The sequence below is a fragment of the Vanellus vanellus genome (assembly GCF_965231255.1).
Source record: "Vanellus vanellus genome assembly, chromosome: 2".
NCBI lineage: Eukaryota > Metazoa > Chordata > Aves > Charadriiformes > Charadriidae > Vanellus > Vanellus vanellus.
Window position 1 is genome coordinate 38569425 of NC_138906.1, and position 22042 is coordinate 38591466.

General features: G+C 38.6%; 1 protein-coding gene across 1 annotated transcript in view; it reads right to left on the reverse strand.

The window, feature by feature from the left end:
• Positions 1 to 4017: 4017 nt before the first annotated feature.
• Positions 4018 to 22042, reverse strand: part of HIBADH (3-hydroxyisobutyrate dehydrogenase) — an 87232-nt gene continuing 69207 nt past the window's right edge. Inside the window, exons 5-8 of the mRNA XM_082479838.1 lie at positions 18194 to 18327; positions 17561 to 17637; positions 10346 to 10502; positions 4018 to 5007 (exon numbers count right to left, since the gene is read on the reverse strand). Of these exons, the coding sequence (XP_082335964.1) occupies positions 4849 to 5007; positions 10346 to 10502; positions 17561 to 17637; positions 18194 to 18327 (527 nt within the window). The 3' untranslated portion in view covers positions 4018 to 4848. The remainder of the gene's footprint in view (positions 5008 to 10345; positions 10503 to 17560; positions 17638 to 18193; positions 18328 to 22042) is intronic.

Genomic DNA, 22042 nt, shown 5'->3' on the forward strand with positions numbered 1-22042 from the left:
TTAAAGTCCCCTAACGTTAAGGGTGTCTTATCAAATCTTAAATCTAAAATACTGCAGAGGACCCTAGCTCTTCATGTTGTGCACCAAGGAAACACAACAGAGGTTTCTAAACTGCATGAAAGTTTCCACAACTTTTTAGGTAGCCTGGTAAAGACAAACAATATTCTCAACTTCTCTTGAGAAAAGCTGAATTACATCTATTTTTATATGAAGAAGACAATGATAATGCTGTAAAGACAAATCAAAAGCAACAGGTACCACTACCAATGAAGTTAGTACCCTCAGAGTTGTGCCTGGGTAGCTTTGGTCTTTCTGGTGGACTAAAAGCTTAGGAAGACATCTATTGCATAAATACAGTAGCTCTTGTATGATGGTAGCTCTCCCCTGCTTGCTCCAGGGGCAGCCGCAGTCCTTCTGTTCCATAAACCAATTAAATCTTCTTGTGGCAAATAGCCATAAGATTTAAACAGCTGAAAAGCTCTGTTCTCAGGCAGGAAGACACAGCAGCTATTCTGTCCCCCTCACCATCTCTCTCATCCACCGTGGGACAAGGCTGGGATGGAGACTAGCAACATGAACTTCAGCAGCTCCTGCTGGCTCTGTCCTCGCATAGCCACCATCCCAACTTCTCATAATCCTGATGCCAGTAATGTGGCACAATGCCTGCCTGAAAGATGTGCTTGAGCTCCTCCAGAGCTGCATCTTGGCCACATCTGCACTGGAATCACGTGGGCATTCAACACACACTGTGAAATCTTGGCAGCATTGTACTTAATGGCAAAATTCCCATTGATTAAAGCAGAGCCAGAATATCACGTATAATACTTTTTACTTGGTCAGAATACCCCTTCTTCCTCCCGAGGCTTGTAAGAGCCATAAATAAAGTTAAAGCAATATAGTACTCAGCAGTTTTAATAGAAGGCCTCCTCTGTTAAACGACCACCAAAAATAGTTGCTTAAGACGGGTTATACTGAATCATAAATGAGAGAAGGCTGCTTAGAATTTTCTTTTTAAAACCATCACTACTTTTATTGGTTGTCAATGTTTTCCTGTTAGTCAATAAATGCATTTGATATAGGTGAGGTTCCAAAGTAAGCATGATGGGAGGGCTAGTTTAACGTTCAAACTAATTTAAAAAGAAGTTACCTCAAGTTTCCCTTTGGGACATTTACAAAATATGCAGTTAATTTGTTGCACCTAATTTGTGTGTATGTACTGGGAGGTAATTAGTGTAGAAATTCAACCATTTTTACAATCTTTCTGTTCAGCTCAACAATCACTGTTTTCAACACCTGTTTCTGGCAGTGACAATAGTTTTAGTACTTGCTTAATTTCCATAGGCCAGAAGCATATCCCATCCAGAGCAAAAGATACGTTATATACCTAATGCACATGCAGAACAGCCATAGCTAGCATGAATACCACCACCATTATATGTATCCAGTCACACAATATTCCCTTGCAGAATTAGCAAAAAAAAGTGTATATTAATATAAATTGTATTACTGGCTTTAGGTATTGGACATCATTAAAGGTTTCAAGGCACTTGCCATAATAAGACTTATTTTAAAAGTTGTTTCTAACTTTGCCAAACTAACTGCTTGTTCTAAAATTTTACATGCTGGCTGTCTGCCCTGAAGCTGGTTTTGGTTTTTTGTTTTTTTTTTTTTTTTTAATTTCAGCCAACATCCTCCTCCAAGAAGGAGACCACAGAACATTTTGATGGTTTGCCAAAATAGCATTCTGGCAGTCTTTACTCCAACATGAGCACCCTACGCTTTGGAGTAGGAATTTAAAATTTGTTCAGAGGTTGTGGGGGAGGCGAAATGAACCCCAGGAAGCCTAAGCTACAAGCCTTTGGGAGAAAAATAAAAATAACAACGAAGTTTCCACATGCTTAACAGAGACTTTATGATTTCAGAAGCTAAAACCTTCAAAGAGTGTGTCTCACTGAGCATATTCTCTTTCCTCATGGCTCCCAACATTTATGTGTGCATATAATGTCTTCAGAAAACAACTGATGATGCCTCCTGCAAGCCCAGGGTTACCGGCAAACACATTCAGAGAAAATGGTGCTACAGGCTGGGGTGGACAGCAGAAGGAAGCATCTCTCAGCAGCCCTACTGATGCCAGCCAGATCTCCGAGTCAAATACAAAGGAGACAAACTTAACCAGGACTTTACTAAAATTCCTTACCTCATCCATTATAAAACTTGGAAATGAACAAGAATTCTCCTGGCAAAAACGTCCTTCACTACATAACCTCAAATTATGAGACTGGGTCCATCCGTTGTATTATGTGATGCAGGAGTCCCATAGGAAGAAAAATGTTATAGTATGTGATGTTGTTATCGAAGGTCAAACCACACATCTGCAACTACGGTTCCATGTTTCTGCGTTTTCTAGCACTTGAGTAGTCACGGAATCACGGAATTTTCAGAGTTGGAAGGGACCTCTAGAGATCATCTAGTCCAACTCCCCTGCTAAAGCAGGATTGCCCAGAGCACATTACTCAGGACTGCATCCAGGCGGGTCTTGAAAATCTTCAGAGAAGAGGACTCCACAACCTCCCTGGGCAGCCTGTGCCAGTGCTCTGTCACCCTCACCGCAAAGAAGTGTTTCCGTGTATTTGAACAGAACTTCCTGTGTTCTAACTTGTGCCCATTACCCCTTGTCCTGTCACTGGGAACCACTGAAAAGAGCCTGGCTCCATCCTCCTTCAACCCACCCTTTAGATACTTGTACGCCATAATAAGGTCTCCCCTCAGCCTTCTCTTCTCCAGGCTAAAGAGTCCCAGCTCTCTCAGCCTTTCCTCATAAGGGAGATGCTCCAAGCCCTTAATCATCTTAGTTGCCCTTTGCTGGACTCTCTCCAGCAGTTCCCTGTCCCTCTTGAACTGGGGAGCCCCAAACTGGACACAGTATTCCAGTTGTGGCCTCACCAGTGCAGAGTAGAGGGGGAGAATGACCTCCCTCGACCTGCTGGCCACACTCTTCCCTATGCAGCCCAGGATTCCATTGGCCTTTTTGGCAACAAGGGCACATTGCTGGGCCATGGATAATTTACTGTGTACCACGACCCCCAGATCCTTCTCCTCAGAGCTACTTCCCAGCAGGTCCGCCCCTAACCTATACTGGTGCCTAGCATTCTTCCTCCCCAGATGCAGTACCTTGCACTTGCTTTTGTTGAACCTCATTAGGTTCTTCTCTGCCCAGCTCTCCAGCCTGTCCAGGTCACGCTGGATGGCAGCACGGCCCTCTGGGGTGTCAGCCCAGTCGACTTTGTGATTTTAATATTTTTTAGTGCAGGTAGTTTTGTGTCTAATTTCAAGGAATGAATGCAATCCTGTAGAAACAGTAGTTTTCTCAAAAGAGAGATGAACAACTTTTAAAAAGTAAGATTTCTCCCAGTGGTCTTACACTCATATATAACATTAATGAGCCCCAAATCCCTGAATAATCTAGAATGTCAAACAGTTTTCACAGAAAACTGAAAGGAGAACAGATCAACCAGTACTGTTTAATGACTTTGTGTGATGTTACTAATGTGTTAAAATATAATTTCCAAGTTCTCACAAGATTATTCACAGACTTGAACTAATTCAAGCACACAATTTTGTTACCCAAATGTGCACATATAAAAGGATCCTTCGTACAACCAAAATAGGAATGTAAATGCACAATTGACCGTTAAGCCTAGAGCCTGCGAGTAAGTCTGAATGTGAGTAGTTCTAGTGAAATCAACAGGAGTATTTATATTCATAAAGCCAAGTATATACCTGTACTTTTGCAAGACCATGGAGATGGTGAATGGTTAAAGTAATAAATATGCAAAAAGATTACCATCTGCATTTCACAACAAGAGCTCCTGAAAAGCTTGGTTTTGCAAGATAATGTATAGAAAACCAAGCAAATTAAAAAATAAGACCACTTAGTACCTGGTTTTGGTTAATTGTGTGTGTACAAGAGTGCATCAAAACAAAAAGCAAATAATCATACACCAAGTATTTACCAGTATAGATTTTTATTTATTTTCAAAATAACGGGGTTTGCGTAGATTTAAAATACTTCAGTAATTACCTAAAACAAATGTACACTTTGTTAGAACTTCTGGTTAAGTGCTGTTCTTGAGTTCTGAAAATGTGTGACAGAATACAAGAAAATATAAAATTGGGTTAGCAAAATACAATAACGGAGCTTTACAAGAGGGACACACATTCTATGTTATTTTAACTAAGTCTATCAGGTAAACGTGCTGTAACAGCTCTCCACTTAGAAATGTGTGCCTATAAATTTAATCTGCAACCTGAATCCCAGGAAAAATTCACTACTGATCAACTCAAGGCTGGTAGGTCCAAGGACAAAAAAATCCATCTCAGGCTGTGTTTCTTTGTTGAACAAATCTTCCCTTTTTCCATAAAGTATTCATTTTTAATTTTAATAGATCACCATATACCATAAAATCACCATATAACATTCTCTTACTATTCAAGATTCACCTAAGTTTGTAGCCATAATGTAAGTTATTTTATATGCAAACAGTTAAGTGTTTCATAAAAAAAAAAAATATTTATTTATTGCATCCAGTGAAAAAAAAACAACTTTGATGGTTCTTAAAAAAGAAAAGAAATCACTGTCTGGCTAATTGCCAAACAATCCTTTCCTCTGGCTTGCTTTTTCAAGAATTATGAAAAAACCCTGGAGTTCACTGTGATCTAGACAACCAAAGATGATTAGTCTGTATGGGATCAGTATACACAGTGTTTGATTAAACCCACATACTTCTCAAACGAGCTATAAGGATAAAAAAATGTGGTTTGTTATGATGTCCATTTCCAAAGGACAGCTCACAAGTTTTCCTCCTCACGTAAAAACTGGAACACAGCTGAGAAGTCTTTCAGGGCATAGCCTTTTGCACACATCATCCTGTAGATCTGATGTGCCTGGGATCCCAAAGGAACTGGTGTCTTTGTGTTGGTGGCAGAAATCTGGGCCAAGCCAAGATCCTGTGGGGAGGGAGAAGAGGGAGGAATAGGGCAAAGAGGAAGAACGGAAGGGAAGAAAAAGAGAAAAAGTCAGGGGAGAAACAACAAGGATATAAATAACCATATACATAGTATAGGTTATTTGGCTTCCATTGTGAAGAGGACTATACTGCCAACAAATACAATACTCCAGCATTAAAATTTCAGTCCTGGAAGAACGGAGCCTTGTTTAATTTTTCATTTTTAAAAAAGTAACTGTTGTTCAACAGAAAACCCCCAAACTTTGCAAGGCATGCAACCTCCTTCCGGAGAGGAGGAATTTTAAGATTCTAGATCACTATATAACCTGGTAGCAAGACTCAGATTCTTTTTCCCCACTCTGTTATGTCATTTCCAAAACTAAAATTCCCCTGGCTATTCACTTAAGCATTTCACATAGGTTCTAATGACATCATTTTCTTGCTCGGGCAAGAGGACATCTTTCTTTCTAAAAACAGGTTAAAAATCAAGCAGGAGGGATTTGAATAACAACAAAATTGAAGCCACTTAGCCTACACACTTTTACTGTAATGTGACCAGTTAATAACAAAATGAGAGGCTTAGGCCACTTTGTGAATATGAATGGTTTGCAGCCTAACTGGAAGGATGTATTAAAGAATTCCTTAGGGGACCATACTGGGTCTGCTACAAGTCTTGAAGATAAAGGGATACAGAGAATAATTCTACTGCATTTTTAAACACTAAATTTGGGGCTGAAAAAAGGGGGAGAGGTTGCAAGAGGATTCATTTGAAACCTGTCATCCAAGAGCCCTTGGTCAACTACAGCTATAATCTGAAATAAATAGGACAGAACTCAAAGGCAAGTACCAGGTACTATGACTAACTAGTAACAGTCAGCTGCATGCATGCTGGACAGAAATGACAAGCTAGGCTGGAGCATGTCTTGAAATCTAAGCTGAATCAGACATGAAACCAATCAAAGAAGGAAAAGCTAACAAGGGTCTGGATATATAAACAGATCTTTTGTCTATCTATGAAGGTAATGCTTGCACTCATGGTTACCTCTATAAGGTCTTGCTACAGAAATCAATTTTGCAGTCCACATTTCAAGAAAATTGCAAAAGAACCTCTCAAGTGTTACTAGGAAGCGCCTGGATTTTCTCTCCATCCAGGACTATGGTGGTTTATAGAATTTGCTTTTTTTATTTTTTTTTTTTAAATAACAAATCTTTGATACAGAAGAACTGAGAGACTGTGGTACCGCTAAGAGCACCTTTGGCTTCTCAGGGATGACTTACAAGACAGGTCTTTACTTTCTGTGTGTCTGAATTTGAATTAGCACAAGGAAATTCAAGATCTTACTCTACTCTCTAAATGTCACTTCGATCTGTAAATCGGCTCTATAAAGGTCATTCTGATACAAATCAGAATTATAGTTACTCTTCCTATTACCCTTGAATGACTTCAAGATCTACAAAATGGGAAAAACATACATATCAGATGTCACAGGATCCAAAATATTCTTCATCTGCATCAGGGCAGATCATTCCTTCTTGTGTAGCAATTCTGTTGAAAGACTGATGACCTGGTAAATCTAGGAACAGTTACTTTAACCTCACTTACAATAAGATATTGCATGACATACTCCTAGCCTCTTCTAAACCCTCTTTGTGAAACGTGTTGCCATATTATCCATTTTATTCAACAAAGCTTAATATCATGTCATGGAATAGCAGAACGGCAAAATCATCTAACACCTAGTGAGGGTGCTTGGTTTTGGAAGAGGTGATCGTGATCTATTTCTCTCTGAAGAGGCATTCACAGAAGCAACCCCTGAAAATTCTGAACAGACTGCTTACACAAATACAATTTCGTAAAGCAGGTCTTTTCACTTTAATAATGAAAGTCTGGCTCCAAGAGGGTTGAAACATCAGACAGCATCTCAATAATTAAATGGACAAGGACTCCTGACTCCAAAATGCTGGAAGGTTGTTTTGATTTTTTTAAATTCCATTCTATAAATTAGAACTTTGAAGGGAAAAAAGAACTACAAAATGTAAGTAAAGGTTATCTTTAGCTGAAGTTGTGAAGTATTTTGAATCTTTTCTCTTGAGGTTGGAGACTCCGTGAGTAAAATAGTACAAAACAGCTCTGAAAGAAATTTGCCCTTTGCTGACCTTTTTGGAAAAGCAAAAATCAGAGCATAGTTTATGGCTCCTCTCATACTCTTTGGAACTGACAACATCTTCCAGATGTCTCAGTGTACCAACTATTCTAACCGCTTTTTCTCAGCTTGGAATAGGGAAACAGATTCTCTTTCAGGAGACAGCTGCCAATGTATTTTAAAAAAAGCAAAAAAATGCTCATTTTGGAAATAGCTGGTTCTGCATGCTCATTTTGCAGTTGATGTAAATGAAACTCGTCCGTTCGGAATAAAACTCAAAGGCTGTCTTGACATGAGTCAAGCATAGTATGATATAAATCTAGCTCGTCTCGGGATTCAAAGAAGACATTTGATTAGCAACTGTGCTGTGAATGAAAGACTGTGTTGTGAATGAAACTGTGCTGTGAATGAAAGAGTGACTTCTAGATGTTTTCATTGTGGAGTATCCTCTTCTCAGGGTTGTACCTACCTCCTTCTCCTTTGAATATAGTTTCTTTTTTTTCTTAAGTGGGAAAACCATGCCCTGTATTTCCCAGAAAAAAGTCCCCAACTCAAACAATTCACAAGCTGCATGACACGTCACATACCAGGGTGAAAGGCATCGTTGCAAAAGTCTTTCCACAAACTAAGAACTGTCTTAAGAGGTCACCGCTACACCAAATAATACCTTGAATATGATCAGCTCTGTCTTGGTTACTTACTCATTCAAGTAATCTTCTGTCTATATAGAATAACATAGCACTGTTAAAGAGGCATGAAAGGAATTCAGTGTCTTTCCTTCTTACTGAGGATTTCAGCCTAAAGAAGGCAGTCTTCAGGCTGCCCGGCAGGCAGGGCTGGCAGGAAAGGCATAGTCAGAAGAGGTGAACAGCAATTACAAACCTCTCTGAGGAACTATCCTCTTAGTTATCACTGATGCTTTATAACCAAAACCTGGCAGTTTCAACAAGCACAAGCCAGGCTGCTGTTTCTCCAATAAAGGAAGATCTTTTAAGGCAGCTTCCAGAGAAGATGAAGGTCCCTCTTAGAAGCAGACCAAAAGAAAAAAAAAAACCTTTACAAAGAAATTTAAAGGGGACGGAAGGAAATATGTACCTCCATCCCATTTATACTATGAGATTATTCTGGACAAGAGTAAGAGTTATGAATCATGAGAACAGAGGTTGCAGTGTGAAACAGCGCACAACAGGCAGAACAGATTCTGAGAACGGTACACAAGATGGAAACAAGAGCTTTGATGCAGTGCCAGGATCAAGTTGCTTATCTCTAATCAATAGGCCTGACAAACTCCAAACAATAACCTAACACATTTTATAAATCAGTAATTTAAATAACACTTTATTGTCCCCTATGTTCAATGACATGAACATAATGTAAAACCTGCTGCTTTCCAGTATTTTAACACACCTCTCAAAGAAATGAAAGCTCCTGGTTGTCAGTCCATAAACATAAAATGTAGTAGGCCAACCACTGGGTTTTGAGTCATGCAGCATTAGCAAAATTTTTTGGTGCTACCACACGCAAAACACTCTGGACCCACACTGGACAGAATTTGGTTAGTTCCACTGAATGTGCAAATGCACCAATTGACATAAATCAACTGCAATATGACAGGAACAGTATCCGTAGGCAGATATTCCCCACAGGAACTCCAGCACTGTGGAGATTTGCATGGCAATATCTGAGTTTGGCCACCAGCTCTGCGAATGTTGTTTCAGTTTTCAGCACTTAATTTCCACTCTAATGGCTGAAAATGGCCAGAATGCCTAACCAGTTGGGAGTCCTCATAAACTGGTATGCCCAAAACCTGTCCTATATGAACTCCCTCAGGACAGTATCACCATGAAACTAATATTCAGTGTGAAATTATTTCTTGCACTTACATGCTTAGATGAGAGATCTCTTCCAGGGCTGGTTTTATAATTTACCTTTGGCAATCGTTGTGCTAAATACAGAAGTACTTGAAGAGCTAGAGTTCTACAGCTCCTTCCTCCAACTGTGTGTCCCCATCAGTGGGATGTAGAGCCCTGACCTCCTTACCTACTTTCCTCTGGCCTCTAAGAGTTTAACTTTCCTGACCACAGAGTGACTCAGGACAGTGCTTTTTCCTAGAACAGCCAAGAGCAAAGCAGTAAGTGCACTCTCCAGGGATGGGATAGCTGTAGGTTACAACTTCCTCATGTTGATAAGGACCTAAAACCCAGATCTCCCACTTTCACACAGAATGGTCAGGGTTGGAAAGGACCTCTGGAGATAATCTAGTCCAACCCCCCTGCCAGAGCAGGGTCCCCTACAGCAGGTTGCACAGGATGGCATCCAGGTGGGTTTTGAATGTCTCCGGTGTGGGAGACTCCACAACCTCCTTGGGCAGCCTGTTCCAGTGCTCTGCCACCCTTAAAGTAAAGAAGTTCCTCCTCGTATTAAGATGGAACTTCCTATGTTCAAGTTTGTGCCCGTTACCTCTTGTCCTATCACCGGGCACCACTGAAAAAAGTCTGTTCCCATCCCCCTGGCACCCTCCCTTTCAGTATTTATAAGCATAAATAGTTTGTGGTCAAATAATTTAGATTACTAGGTTATTATTCATAAGAAGCACTACTTCTGCCACCAGCAAAGACAATTCAGGAGAGCTCACAGCATGGTGCAGATACCTGCAGAATATCAGTCTGCTGGGGTGTGGGTCGAAACCTGTCTGCTTTCTGCATTCCGAATGGCTTAGCAAGGAAGGGGATGCTAGAGGGCATGTCCAGTGGCACATTTAAGGTATCTGGAAGAGATTGGGTGCAAAATCTTAGATGCTTATGCCACTATTCAAACCTAATTAGGTCACCTGGATTTCCCTGAATTGCTCTCTTGAGCTTAGGGTCCTAAGTTCAAGGTAGCAAGAGGCACCTGAATAGCTTGCTGAATGCACATATGCACAAGTCCATCAGGACTCCTGGATTAAGGCAAAACTCAAAAAGACAGTGCATGTAATCTCACTGAGTGGGTCAGCAGTAATAGTAGCTAGAAAGAGGCTGAAGGCTAACGATAGGCCCCCTACACAACTCATTAAATCAGAGCTACAGTAAGAGGTTGGGTTCCGCTCTGTTCACGCACACATATTTCCCTGTAACCATAATTTTTCACTAAGAACATTTGCTAGAAGCCCAGAGACAAGCAACTGTACATACTTTACACGCAAGTATTATCTACCTTAGCCATGAGTGTTGTTCCAAAGCCACCTTGATAATTATTAGCAGATGGTACTCCTTCCATCACTCCAGGAACAGGGTTGTACGTGTCGCTTGACCAACAGCGACCTGAGCTCATATTTAGGATTTTGGCCAGCAGCTTTGGGTCAAGGCCTAATCTGTCAAAGGTCAAGGAAGAGAAGTGTTAATGTCAAAATGCACAAGACATGGGTGACTTGTTTTATATCTTAGGACCCTAGCATCATTTCTCTCCCTTTATTATAAGTCATGAAAAATGACAGAGTATTGATATTGGGGGTAGGGATGCTGTAACTTAAATTAAAGAGCATCAATTCACCATTTAAGCAATTGGTTTTCAGAGCTTTTTTCCTTTCGCACTAAGCAAATCCCCTTCACCTAGCAATTTTGAAAGTGCAGGCAAAATAAAGGTCCTCTGAGAACAGCAGTTCCCTTGTATTTCAATTACTAAAACACATTCTCTGTTCTGCTACTCACTAGGTCACATACTTGTTCTTCATATCAAAATTATATTCTTTAAAGAAGAACAAAGCAAAAAATTCACAAGCAAGCGTGGCAGTGTGAAAATACTTATGCAATGTGTGTGCACACTACTGCTTTTTTGATGTAAGCAAGGTAATACAAATGACCCTGCTCTAATAAGTGAACAAAACCACTACACTTTCCAAAAATATTACTATGGTATATAACTGCACATTCTTTGCTTTGCTATTATTAAATCTTCATTATACACTCTTGCTTATGAGGCAAGCCTGCCTCTCCCTGTGACATATGTTATCTATTCGCAAACATACATTATAGTTCTGGGTCAATTGTTGATAAGGTTACTGATCCTGATAAAACAAAGCTTGTCCAAGTAGAAACGTCATTTGTTCTATCACAGAGCTGATGGCATAAGCTGCTGCTCCATGTGGGCCCTGAAAGCACTTCAACACTATAGAAAATTAATCCTCTTATGCATTCACATTTATGCTGATATCAAGTTGCAAGTGTAATTTTACACAAATTACATTCATAGGAACAACGAGCAGCAGCAGCTTATCTGGCCGTGTACAAATGTTCAGTTACGCTCATCACAAAGAAGAAAGCAAGGGAATTATCTCCAATAACAATCCAAGACGAGAAAAGGACGTTTTAAAAGGGATATATCGCAACAGACTTTGCCATGGACAAGCAAACAGGTTAAAATATAATGCCTTGTCCACACAATTCCAGCTGAGCTTTAACCTTTATAGAAGACAACACTCCTCACATTAGCTCTTACATCACAGACTTCTTGCGCATCTCGATAGCCATGGGGATACTAATACCAAGTCCAGGCACTGTATCGCTCAAGGTTTTAATTTGTAGATAAGCAAAGCTCACTACCAATGGAATAGTTGCTAAAACTATTTATTCCAGTAGGCATTTCAGATTTAAAAAACTACATTTAAGATAGTGGGCCCTACAGCATGGCTTCTGTTCCCATAACAGCGCACATTTCCTGCAATTCTGCCCTCCTAATGCAAAGCAGAATCACCTTATGTACCGCAAAGGTAGCTTTTTAGCGTTACTGCTGTGCAGTCTTATTTATAACTTGCTGCAGCAGCCCCAGGAATTCAATGGAAAGTCCCCTGCTGGCCTGAATGGGATCAAGCTTTATTCTCCTCCCCATTTTTTTCCAGCCTCCTGACTCAATTGAATGCTTTCAACTACCATTTATTTTTAAAAAATGCATTTTCCAGCACCAATATGTTTTCACAGTATTTTACTTGTACTTTTATCTTGTACATTGTATCAAAGTCTTCGTGAAGAATCACTCTGAATAAATGCTTTTATTGTTGTCATCTAAAAAAACCATGCATTGGGACCAGACAACACCTGAGCTTTCAAATACACAGAGGTTGCTTTTTTGGCCAAAACAAATCTCTTGGCTTGTTTGTTTCCTTATCTTTGTTACATCCAGACCAGTATTTTTAGCAGTGTAGTGCCTGCTTGTGCCATACCTAGCTGCATGCAGAGGCCCATAACTATAGCTGTGAGCATACCGCAAGACAGAGAGCTTATTATTTCAAAATGCATATAACCCTCCCAAAGAACGTTCTTCTCACAGTGTTCCAACTACCCCTCTGTGAAAGTACATTTTAAAAGATATATGTGTATTATACAGATATGTAAAATATTATCTGCACTACACCTGGCATGTTTTTGCTCTAGGAAAAGAAAAAAGAAGATAGTGTCACTTTAAATCCCTGCTTCTTCAAACTCTGTTGCTCTTAAACACCATGCAGACTCTCTTCAGGAGACCTGAACCTATTTTTTTTTCCTCCTTTGCAGCAAGTGTATCATTAATAAGAGCAAGTTAGAAGTGCTTTGCATTTCATCTTTCTGAGGATTCATCCACTGGTGCATATATAACTGACAGTTAAAATTAGACATATATTAAAATCAGTTACTGAAGAAGTCCTCTGTCTTCCACTGTGCCCAAAGCTTGTAATGGTCTGAAACCGGCTAGAATATACAGTAATTGTCATTCAGTGAGAGTCTATCCTAGAAAGTCATGCTTCAGTGGAGAAGACTGAGTTTCCATTTGAAATCAACAAATTAATCCAAGACAGGTATCTGAAAGGGCAAGTTTAATAGGAAGCAGCTACTGGGCTCTCAACCATGATAAAATGTTATTGCTGTTTCCCTGTAAATTGGCTGGGAACATATGATACTCTCTGCATAAGAGCTCCATTGCTGTTCAAGAGATATACTGCTCAAGCTATCAAAATGATGACAGTCTGCCAGTCCCCATAACAACTTGCCATTGGATGTGGCAAGAGCTTGTGCATGCGCATGTGAATTTACAATTACCAAAATGTTCTTCTCCCTTATAAGCAGGAAAGAAGCCCATGTATTAACTGTACTTATAATAGAGCAAAAACAATTGCTTCCCTCAAATCAATGCTTCTTCAATAACATTCCTAATGAACTGAACAGCAGAAACTCAGCAACAGATGCACATGCCAAAAAAATGGTTAAACTAGGATCCCTTGGAGCCACTGCTCGAAACTTAAGTTTTGCTGAGCTTTGATAAAACAACATACTGAAATTTTCATACACTTCTCCAAGAGATCAGTCTGGAACAGACAGAAAATCTGAAATGGCATCTCACAAAAAATGATAAGTCCTGGTCTCATTTTAAGGTGTAACAACTGAAGTAGCTGAACTGTTGAGTTTCCCTTCTCAAGGCTCTTCGGATAAATAGCATATAAAGTTGCAAATATTCAAGCAGAAACTTAGGACCCTTCTAACACAGCTAGAAATGACTTTGCCATTGGCATTTTAAACAAGGTATGTGCTTTCAAGTGTCATTACTAACCTTCACAAGACTTAGCTATAGCCCCATGATGAAGACAGTAGAGCCATGGTGCTCTTGGAGAAATTCTTTTCCAAGGCACTCTTTCTAAAATTTGCAGTAGGGATGTGCCCAGGGCTAATCATCCCTCAGCCTGCAGCACATGTTCCTCTCTATGGTGTTGATTCCCCTTTCTGCTCCTGTTTTCCACTTACAGCCCAGGGGTGCTCACAGAAACCAGATCTAGAGGCTGAAACTACGTTTAGACTCAGCATCAGAGGGCAAAGTTCTTTTACCATCTTTCCACTTTATGTATCTGAAAAAGCAAGCAGGCACAAATCCATACACAGTAAAATTTCCTGGGGAAGAGCTGCTTTTGCAGCTTTTGACATAAATTTGGCTGCTACCACACCCCCTCCTTCTAGAGATGACTTTCTCTGCTGTTGGAAGTACAAAAGTGATTTTGCAGTGAGGTTATTGCCCTAGAGCCCTGATTGCTCTCCTGGTCCCTTATACCCCAAGCATATTAAGCAACCTTGTCCCATCCTGCGTCCCTACAAAAGCCCTTCCCTGAGCCTCTGCAGGCAGTTTCTGAAAGGACTGCCAACTACCTGACAGGCAGCAACTTCCATCTGACCTAAACACAAACCAGGTACCAGCAATATTTCATTTCTGAGCTTTATTTTGCTAGTATTGGACATTGTTTCCCTGGAACTCAGGGCTCAGTAAAAGACAGTTACTGACATTGAGATGATCATCAAAAAGAAAAAGAGAAATAGTCTACGGCTGTGGACAGTATCACTTAATGTTTTTATTTCTTACTTGTGAAGTTTATAGGTACTTTGTTTACTGGTTTTACACAGTAAGTCACTACAGTATTTTGCAATATGCACATTATCCGTAAAACAGTATAGCAAAATCTCTTCAAGATTTTTCTACTGACAAGTTGCACTATCATGCTAGAAAAAAATAAAATACAAATGAAAATGTGAATTCATTTCCAGAATGTCTGCCACACCTTCTAAATTTTAGTAGCAACACTCATAAAGCATCAGGAAATTAATGGAAAAAAAAAAAAAACACAAAAAAAACCCCAAGCAGTGGCCAGAACTTTTAAATTAATTACGGAACCTAAACCAAATCACTTCCAGTGAAAATGGACTTCTTAGTAAATGAAGATGACTAGTAAATGAAGATGATGTTAGAATAAAGTAGAAAAGTAAATGGAATACAAATGCAGAAATTACATAGCAATACTGCCTATTTTTCTGGGAGTTTATTATGGAATTTTTGTTCATTAATGTCAGTTTTCCTTCCTCCTCACCACATTCTATTTGCTACTTATGCTGAAGTTTGCAAAAATTCTATAATTTCAAATATAAAATAAATAAAACAGTAGCAGATGTCATTTAAAAATCTGAAATTAATAAAACTAACTCACAGCTTCAGAAAATTTAGGCTGCATGTTTTATGAAAATATTAGAGAATAAGTGATTTATTAATAAAATTAATATCACACTGTTTGGAAGACTTAAGGTCAGCGTATATATTGGTTTCTGGAAGGTGCTAAAATACAACTTTCTAGTTAAATGTAGTTCATTCAGCAATATTTTGAATAATTAATTATCCAAAGTCCCTAAAACTCAAGATTTAAATGATGTGGCAGATATACCCAACCTATGACATGAAGATACTTTATATTCTACCTAAAAGTTAAGAACATGTCTAAGCTCCACAATCCCTATTATAAATTTTTTAGATTTCCGGTGTCCTTTACCATCATTAGGTCAGAGTCAGACTTTCTTTACCAGATATGCATTAATCTAATAAATTAACTTCAGCTTCCTACACTCTCCAGGCTAGGCAGACATATTACCGAGTTTTAGACTAAAAAAAAAAAATTAATAAATTTATTAATACAGCAGAACTTCTAATAATTAGAATTACAACTGTTAAGTTTTATACTAGAAATTTGTACACACCAGAAGTGGAAAGCTCTTATTCTAGTTTTAAGCAGAAGTCATCCTCTCCAGGATTTAAATCACAACACATTAAAATCAATGCAAGAGTTCTAAATTATTTCATAAGGCTTTAAATTACAGCTTCTGTCTTAAACCTCATGCAGTTTTGCACTAAATGAGATTCTGCTCTTTGTATAATTCAGGTTACAATCAGCTGGTTTCTTCTACAATAAGTAAAGTTCCTTCTTGACTACCACAATTGCAGGGTAGGAAGGTTTGTATATTGCCACCTTCACCCTGGATTTTTGCTTATAAACACTGATTACAAATTCAGCCAAAATTTAAACTGGAAAAGTTTAAAATGAAAAATGAAAATTCTAAACACCTTCAGGCTACAGTGGCTACAGACATGAATTCGTTCTGCACAAGGCTTACATGCCTAGAATATCTGTCTTCCAAACCTCTTGATTTAATTTTATCTCCAATATTAACTCCAATCATTCTTACAGATGTAGATAAAAATAGAATGAAAAATCAGTTGTATATGCTTTATTAAGCAAACCATGACTTAAAACACAATCTGATGAAAGCTTTACACCACATTGTATTACAATAGTTGTATACAATACTACTGTTTTTATTATGGCTTGATGCAGACATGCTTCAGTATCTTACAGACTCTCAATTTTAAAATGTAAATGGTACAGGATATTGATAAACCAATTAGCACTGATGCAAAGCAAATTCCTCTTTTATCTCAATTACAACATGACAACTTAATAGGTCAAGATAGTCTAACATCTGAGACAAGGGCAATTCAATAAAACAACTGCATCTTGATATGGTAATTAAGAGGAAATGTGAATCCATTACATTGCCTCGTGTATGTGCGCACATGTAGGCGTTCTTTTTTATTTATTTAAGCATTTGATGCCCTCTTGCTGTTTTTATAGCGTATCAAATCCACACGAGCACACGGTCTAAAGCCCAGTTGATAAGTATCTACAGTACGCGTAGTTTTAGCAGGCCAATTTTAAGCATGCAACTGTGCAGATAAATAATTCGTGAAGAGCCCTTAAAATATACATGATTGCAAGATAATCTCTTCGAAACATAGGACTTCTCTGCGTATAAAATTGCAAATGATTTAGATCTCGTTAAGAAAATTTATGAAGGTTCAAGTACTGTGATACCGAACCGGTACTTGCATGCACTCTATTGGAAAACAAAACAAAATCTCAAAGACCACAGCAAAATAAATAGGTTACAATTGGAAAGGAAAAATGATTTTGTTTGAATATGCTGCAACTTACAGGTCAGGTCCATCACCTGCTAGAAAAGAAATAGTACTCTTAGCATCGACAAGAGTGTAGTGGAGCATACTCCAGCTTTTTGACAAAGTAGGAGTTTTGGCAATCAGGACGAACTGCAGTGGTAAAGTCAAACAGGAAGGTAAATGTTCTGTTTTATGCTTTGATCTTAATTTGATATATAGACTGTACTAGAAGTTTTACCTTATAAACAAAGCCAACAAGAGCCATAGGGGAGTGTAATGCTCTGAATACACTGTACATTAGCTTAGAATGCAAAGAAAAAGTTACCTCTGTATTACCTCTGCATGTTTATAATGCAAGACAAACATTATTGTACATTGCACTACAGCAGAACAAATAAACTCTTAACTTCAGATGCAGAATGAAACAATCTATACAGCGAATAGAAGAGAACATTCCTGTTCTGAAGAGTTGTACTTTAGTTAAATAATCCCTTTAGCCTGTTAATGGCTTTATAAGTGAATTTCTGGCAAGAGTTTATCTATGCTATCTAATCATTGTCTCTGCAAAAGTCAACTGTAAAACACAAAAACTGTTAACACAGAAAAAGTGGTTTAATCCAATACAAAAATCAAACAAACCTGATTCCAAGATTCATAGCCTCAGCAGTTCCAATCATACTGATGGCCAAAAGCATGTTATTGCAGATCTTTGCAGCCTGAAAATAAGTTAAACCATCAATTAGTTTCTGCATTTTCATAGAGCTAACATGTAGGAATCTTCCTTAACTAGGTCCGGGACAGTATGATCAAGTATGTTCTGACAGCTCTCTTCTAAAGGTAGCACCAGTAAGCACAGATCCACAATAGTATAAAGTCAATGAAAGCCGCCCTATAGTTCCTTCCGAGATTAGGAAATACTTTTGTTCCTAGTACAGTAGCTTAGTTAGTATACGTGGCATGCAGGGGCTCTTTGTCCTTCAGAACATAAATTTAGAAGAAACAAAACTAAAATCTGTGCTCTCTAAGAAGTATAATCTCCACAAGCCAATGTAGAGAAGCACCAGGTCAGATGCTTTGGTGTTAAGTTATTACAACACGCTGGAGAAGAGTGCCATGAGATAATTTTATTGAAGACAAGTAAACAAGCAAACAAGTATGAAGATATATGATCACGCATTTAGTACTCGAATAAAAATGCAGGTATCATTAAAGAAAAACAAAGCAACAAAAATAAAAGACAGAGATAACTAGCAACCCCTCAGGAAGCGTTACCTGTCCAGTTCCAACCTCTCCACAGTAGACCACATTAGAACCCATGCACGTCAGCAACTCTTTGGCAGCATCAAATTCTTGTTCCACTCCACCAACCATGAAAGTAAGGTTTCCAGCACGAGCAGCTCCAACACCTGAATCAAGATAACATTGGATTTAATATCAATGGGGCTTTGAGCAACCTGGTCTAGCGGGAGGTGTTCCTGCCTATGGCAGGGGGGTTGGAATGTGATGATCTTCAAGGTCCCTTCCAACCTCAACCATTCTATGATTCTATGATCACTACTTTTAAAAAAACTTAAGTACTTTATTTTGTCAGTAAGGGTCTGATGATGTAAAATTTCTGTGCTTAATACTTCACTTATGAGGAACCTCTCAAAGTCTATGTAAAAGTAAGCCTATAGTCCCAGTACTTACCAGATCAAAGATTTTAATTTTCAAACATTTGATGAAGATAAAGCCACCTTATCTTTCAGGCATACTGGCAGTTAAACAATTCACAAGACTAACAGAAAACTGGCAAGGTCACTCTTTCTGGTTTCATATGAAGAAACAATCAACCCTTCCTGCAACTTTGCACCCCACAAAATTCACTGTGTCTGAATTACTAAATAAAATTTCTGCTTTATCAAACTAGTCATTGAAGATTACTATTGACAAACTATTGCTCAAAGTTAACTTTGCTTTTATCAGCTTTTCCAAACCTAGGCTAATTTTTATCAGCGCTTCCTGATTTTCACGAAACTGAACATCTAAAAGACGCATGCATAGAAAACCAAGCCTTCTGAATCTCTGCAGTTTATGATGTTTCTAATCTGAAACAAAATTCTACTTAATTTGAGAAACCTTGAGTTAGTTTCCTACACATAAACTTAACACAGATATAACTATGTAAAGAACTACATAAAAAGAAATGTAAAAATAATTCACACACGTACACAAACACACAAACACACTATTCCCAGTTTTATTCCTGTAAGTCTTTCCTGTCTTTAACACAGGTCAGTAAGCACACACCATAGTTCTTTGATTATACAGTTCCTGAGCACAAAACCAGCAAATTTTTCATGTGATACTTATACCCTCCATGAAATACTCTACTCCTTAAAAGAAGCCTAATTCTAATATGAATTACTCATACAGCCTTAATCTCCTCATCCCCAACATTTAATTGGTAGAACTGCTAGGAAAATTTGGCCCAAACTGATGAAGACATCAGCTTCCTCACTATTTTTCACTTCAGCAAGCAGAGCCACTATAAATTTTCTGTGTTATACATCAGACTTTGGCCTGTTAGGATGTACAGCTGCAGATAACGACCTACTTTCAAATTAAACATGCTCAACTAGGTACAGTGTTCTCACAAACAGAATGTCCCAGTGAAACAGTTTGTTCTTCTTCCACGTGGCAGGCCATTCTGTTTCTATAGTAAGTCAGGCTGCTCTCCAGCTATGGTTCACAGTTCTTCATCACCAATTAGCTACCATAATAAACATTAATAAATACTTTTATTGAAATAGTTTCCAGAAGGTAACTGGAACTGCCTTCACTGAGCTAGATGTTGTATAGTGACAAATGAAAATGCACTCTTAAAAAGCTTATCAGTTGAAGATAGAGCTTCTTTTTTTTTAAAAAAAAACACAACAAAACCAACCAAACCAACCCCCTAATCTAACCTCAAATAGCAAAAAAGTTATTCTGTTAGAAGTATATCCCACTTAAACTGGACATTTTTGCTTTCCTTGTTCCCCATTAATAAATGAAATTATGCAATAAAAAACAATAGAAAGAGAAAAAAAGAAGGCCATAACTAAGCTATCATGGCAACCAAGTTTGTGCACAAAAAGTTCTGCCAAAGTGAGCAACCACAGCAGGCTAATCAGCTTCTCTCAACTTAAAGCCTTAAGCCCATGTAAGTGCTGTGTCACAGGCAAAGAATGAAGTGGTCAGTATTGGACTTCCTTTCTGACATCAAGGACAGCTACACTGCAGCCCTCCACACTGAAGAATTTGAAGAATTTTTGTTTGCTTTCTCATAAAAATTTCAACTGATGCACCGTCTCTGTGTGACTACATCTACAAATGCCACTTTCTGTATCTGTCAAGTATTTATTTCCCCCATCCTGCCTTCCAGCATGCACCATCTTTTGAAGTCACTGAAGATTTTCAGACAAATTTGACAGATCAAGGTCTCAAAAATTAAATACCTACCAATTCTGTGAAAATAGGCAACAGAGGAAAGATGCTCCCACTGATGAAGCGGTTGATCAACCTATATCACAACTAGAATCACGGAGTCATAGGATTGTTGGGGTTGGAGAGACCTCTCAAGATCATGTAGTTCACCCCCCCTGCTTGAGCAGCGTCAGCTGGAGCAGTTTGCCTGTGACTGTCTCCAGTCAGCTTTTGAATTATCTCCAAGCATGGAGACTCCACAGCCTCTCAGGCCAACTCTTCCAGTATTTGACTACCCTCATAGTAAAGAAGTGTTTTCTTGTGTTTCAGATGGAACTTCATGTGTTTTAATTTGTACCAATTGCCTCTTGTCTGTCACTGTGCTACTGAGAAGAGTCTGGCTCTCTATTCTTCATTTTCTCCCATCAGGTTTTCGTACACATTGATAAGATCTCCCCTGAGCCTTCTCTTCATGCTAAACGGTCTTAGATCTCTTGGACTCTCCTCCTGAAAGATGCTCCAGTCCCCTCATCATCGTTGTGGCCCTTAGCTGGACTGACTCCAGTAAACGTGTATCTTTCTTGTACTGGTGAGTCTAGAACGGGAGCATCCATAAGAACTCAGTCAGACCCACAGCTTTAAAAAAATCAGTCTATATACGCAACACTGCTGCTCCTAGAACAACACTATTAAGGTACTGAAATATCTACAGTGGTAAAGATCTTCCTGCTCAGGTTGAAAGACACCATATTTGCAGCCAGTCCTTAATCTCACTTGAACGACTCCTCCCTGGGCAACTCACGGGAACTGGGCTAAGAGTAAAGCCTAGATTTAGAGCTAACACAAACAGGTCATTGTCATCTTGTTGGCTACCAGTTTACTATGTACATGACCACAAAGATTGCTACATTAATAAACACAATGATTTTCATTCCATTCCTCTAGCTATTTTTATTCAAACCACATAATGGCCTTTACCACTAATCCTGTGATCTGACCTGCAGCAAATTAAGTAGACAATTTAAGTCAAAGCTTACAAACAAAATCCAGTACTATCCATCATAGGTCAATAGCCCTGTATCTAGATTACAGACTGCTAAATAGCTTCAGAGAGTCATTTATTAGAGCAAAATTAATGCTGACAATAGTTTTCAGCTGGTTAGTCTTCTGACAGCTGCACTCTCTCACTTGTTCAAACACTTACATTTCAAGTAGAAAAAATAAATTAGTTAAGTAGAAAAAAAGCAATTTATTGCATAATGCAAAAGGCTTGGAAAATTCTCTTTTTAAAAAACAAATACCTGTTTACTTCATGGTAAATTTTATCACCTAGGGTCCTCGCCAAGTATCAGCTATTTTATCAGAATTAAACAAGCAATGCAGCAATTCTATAACACTGCAATTTAAAAAAAAAAATTGGCAGGGAGCCTAGGAGTACAAGAACTGTAACATCAGATAAAAATAGAAATAAAAAAATCGTTAGTCAAGAATGCACAGCTTTATTTCACAATCACAGATTCCATACCAACAGCACAGGCCAGTAAAGTATATCATCAGCTTCTAACGACACAAAAGAGAGCAAGGGAGAAAGCAGAGCAGCTGACGTAATCTAAAAAATCTAATGATTATTTTTCATCTTTTGATTTTTTAAAGATCTCTTACCTCCTAAGATAG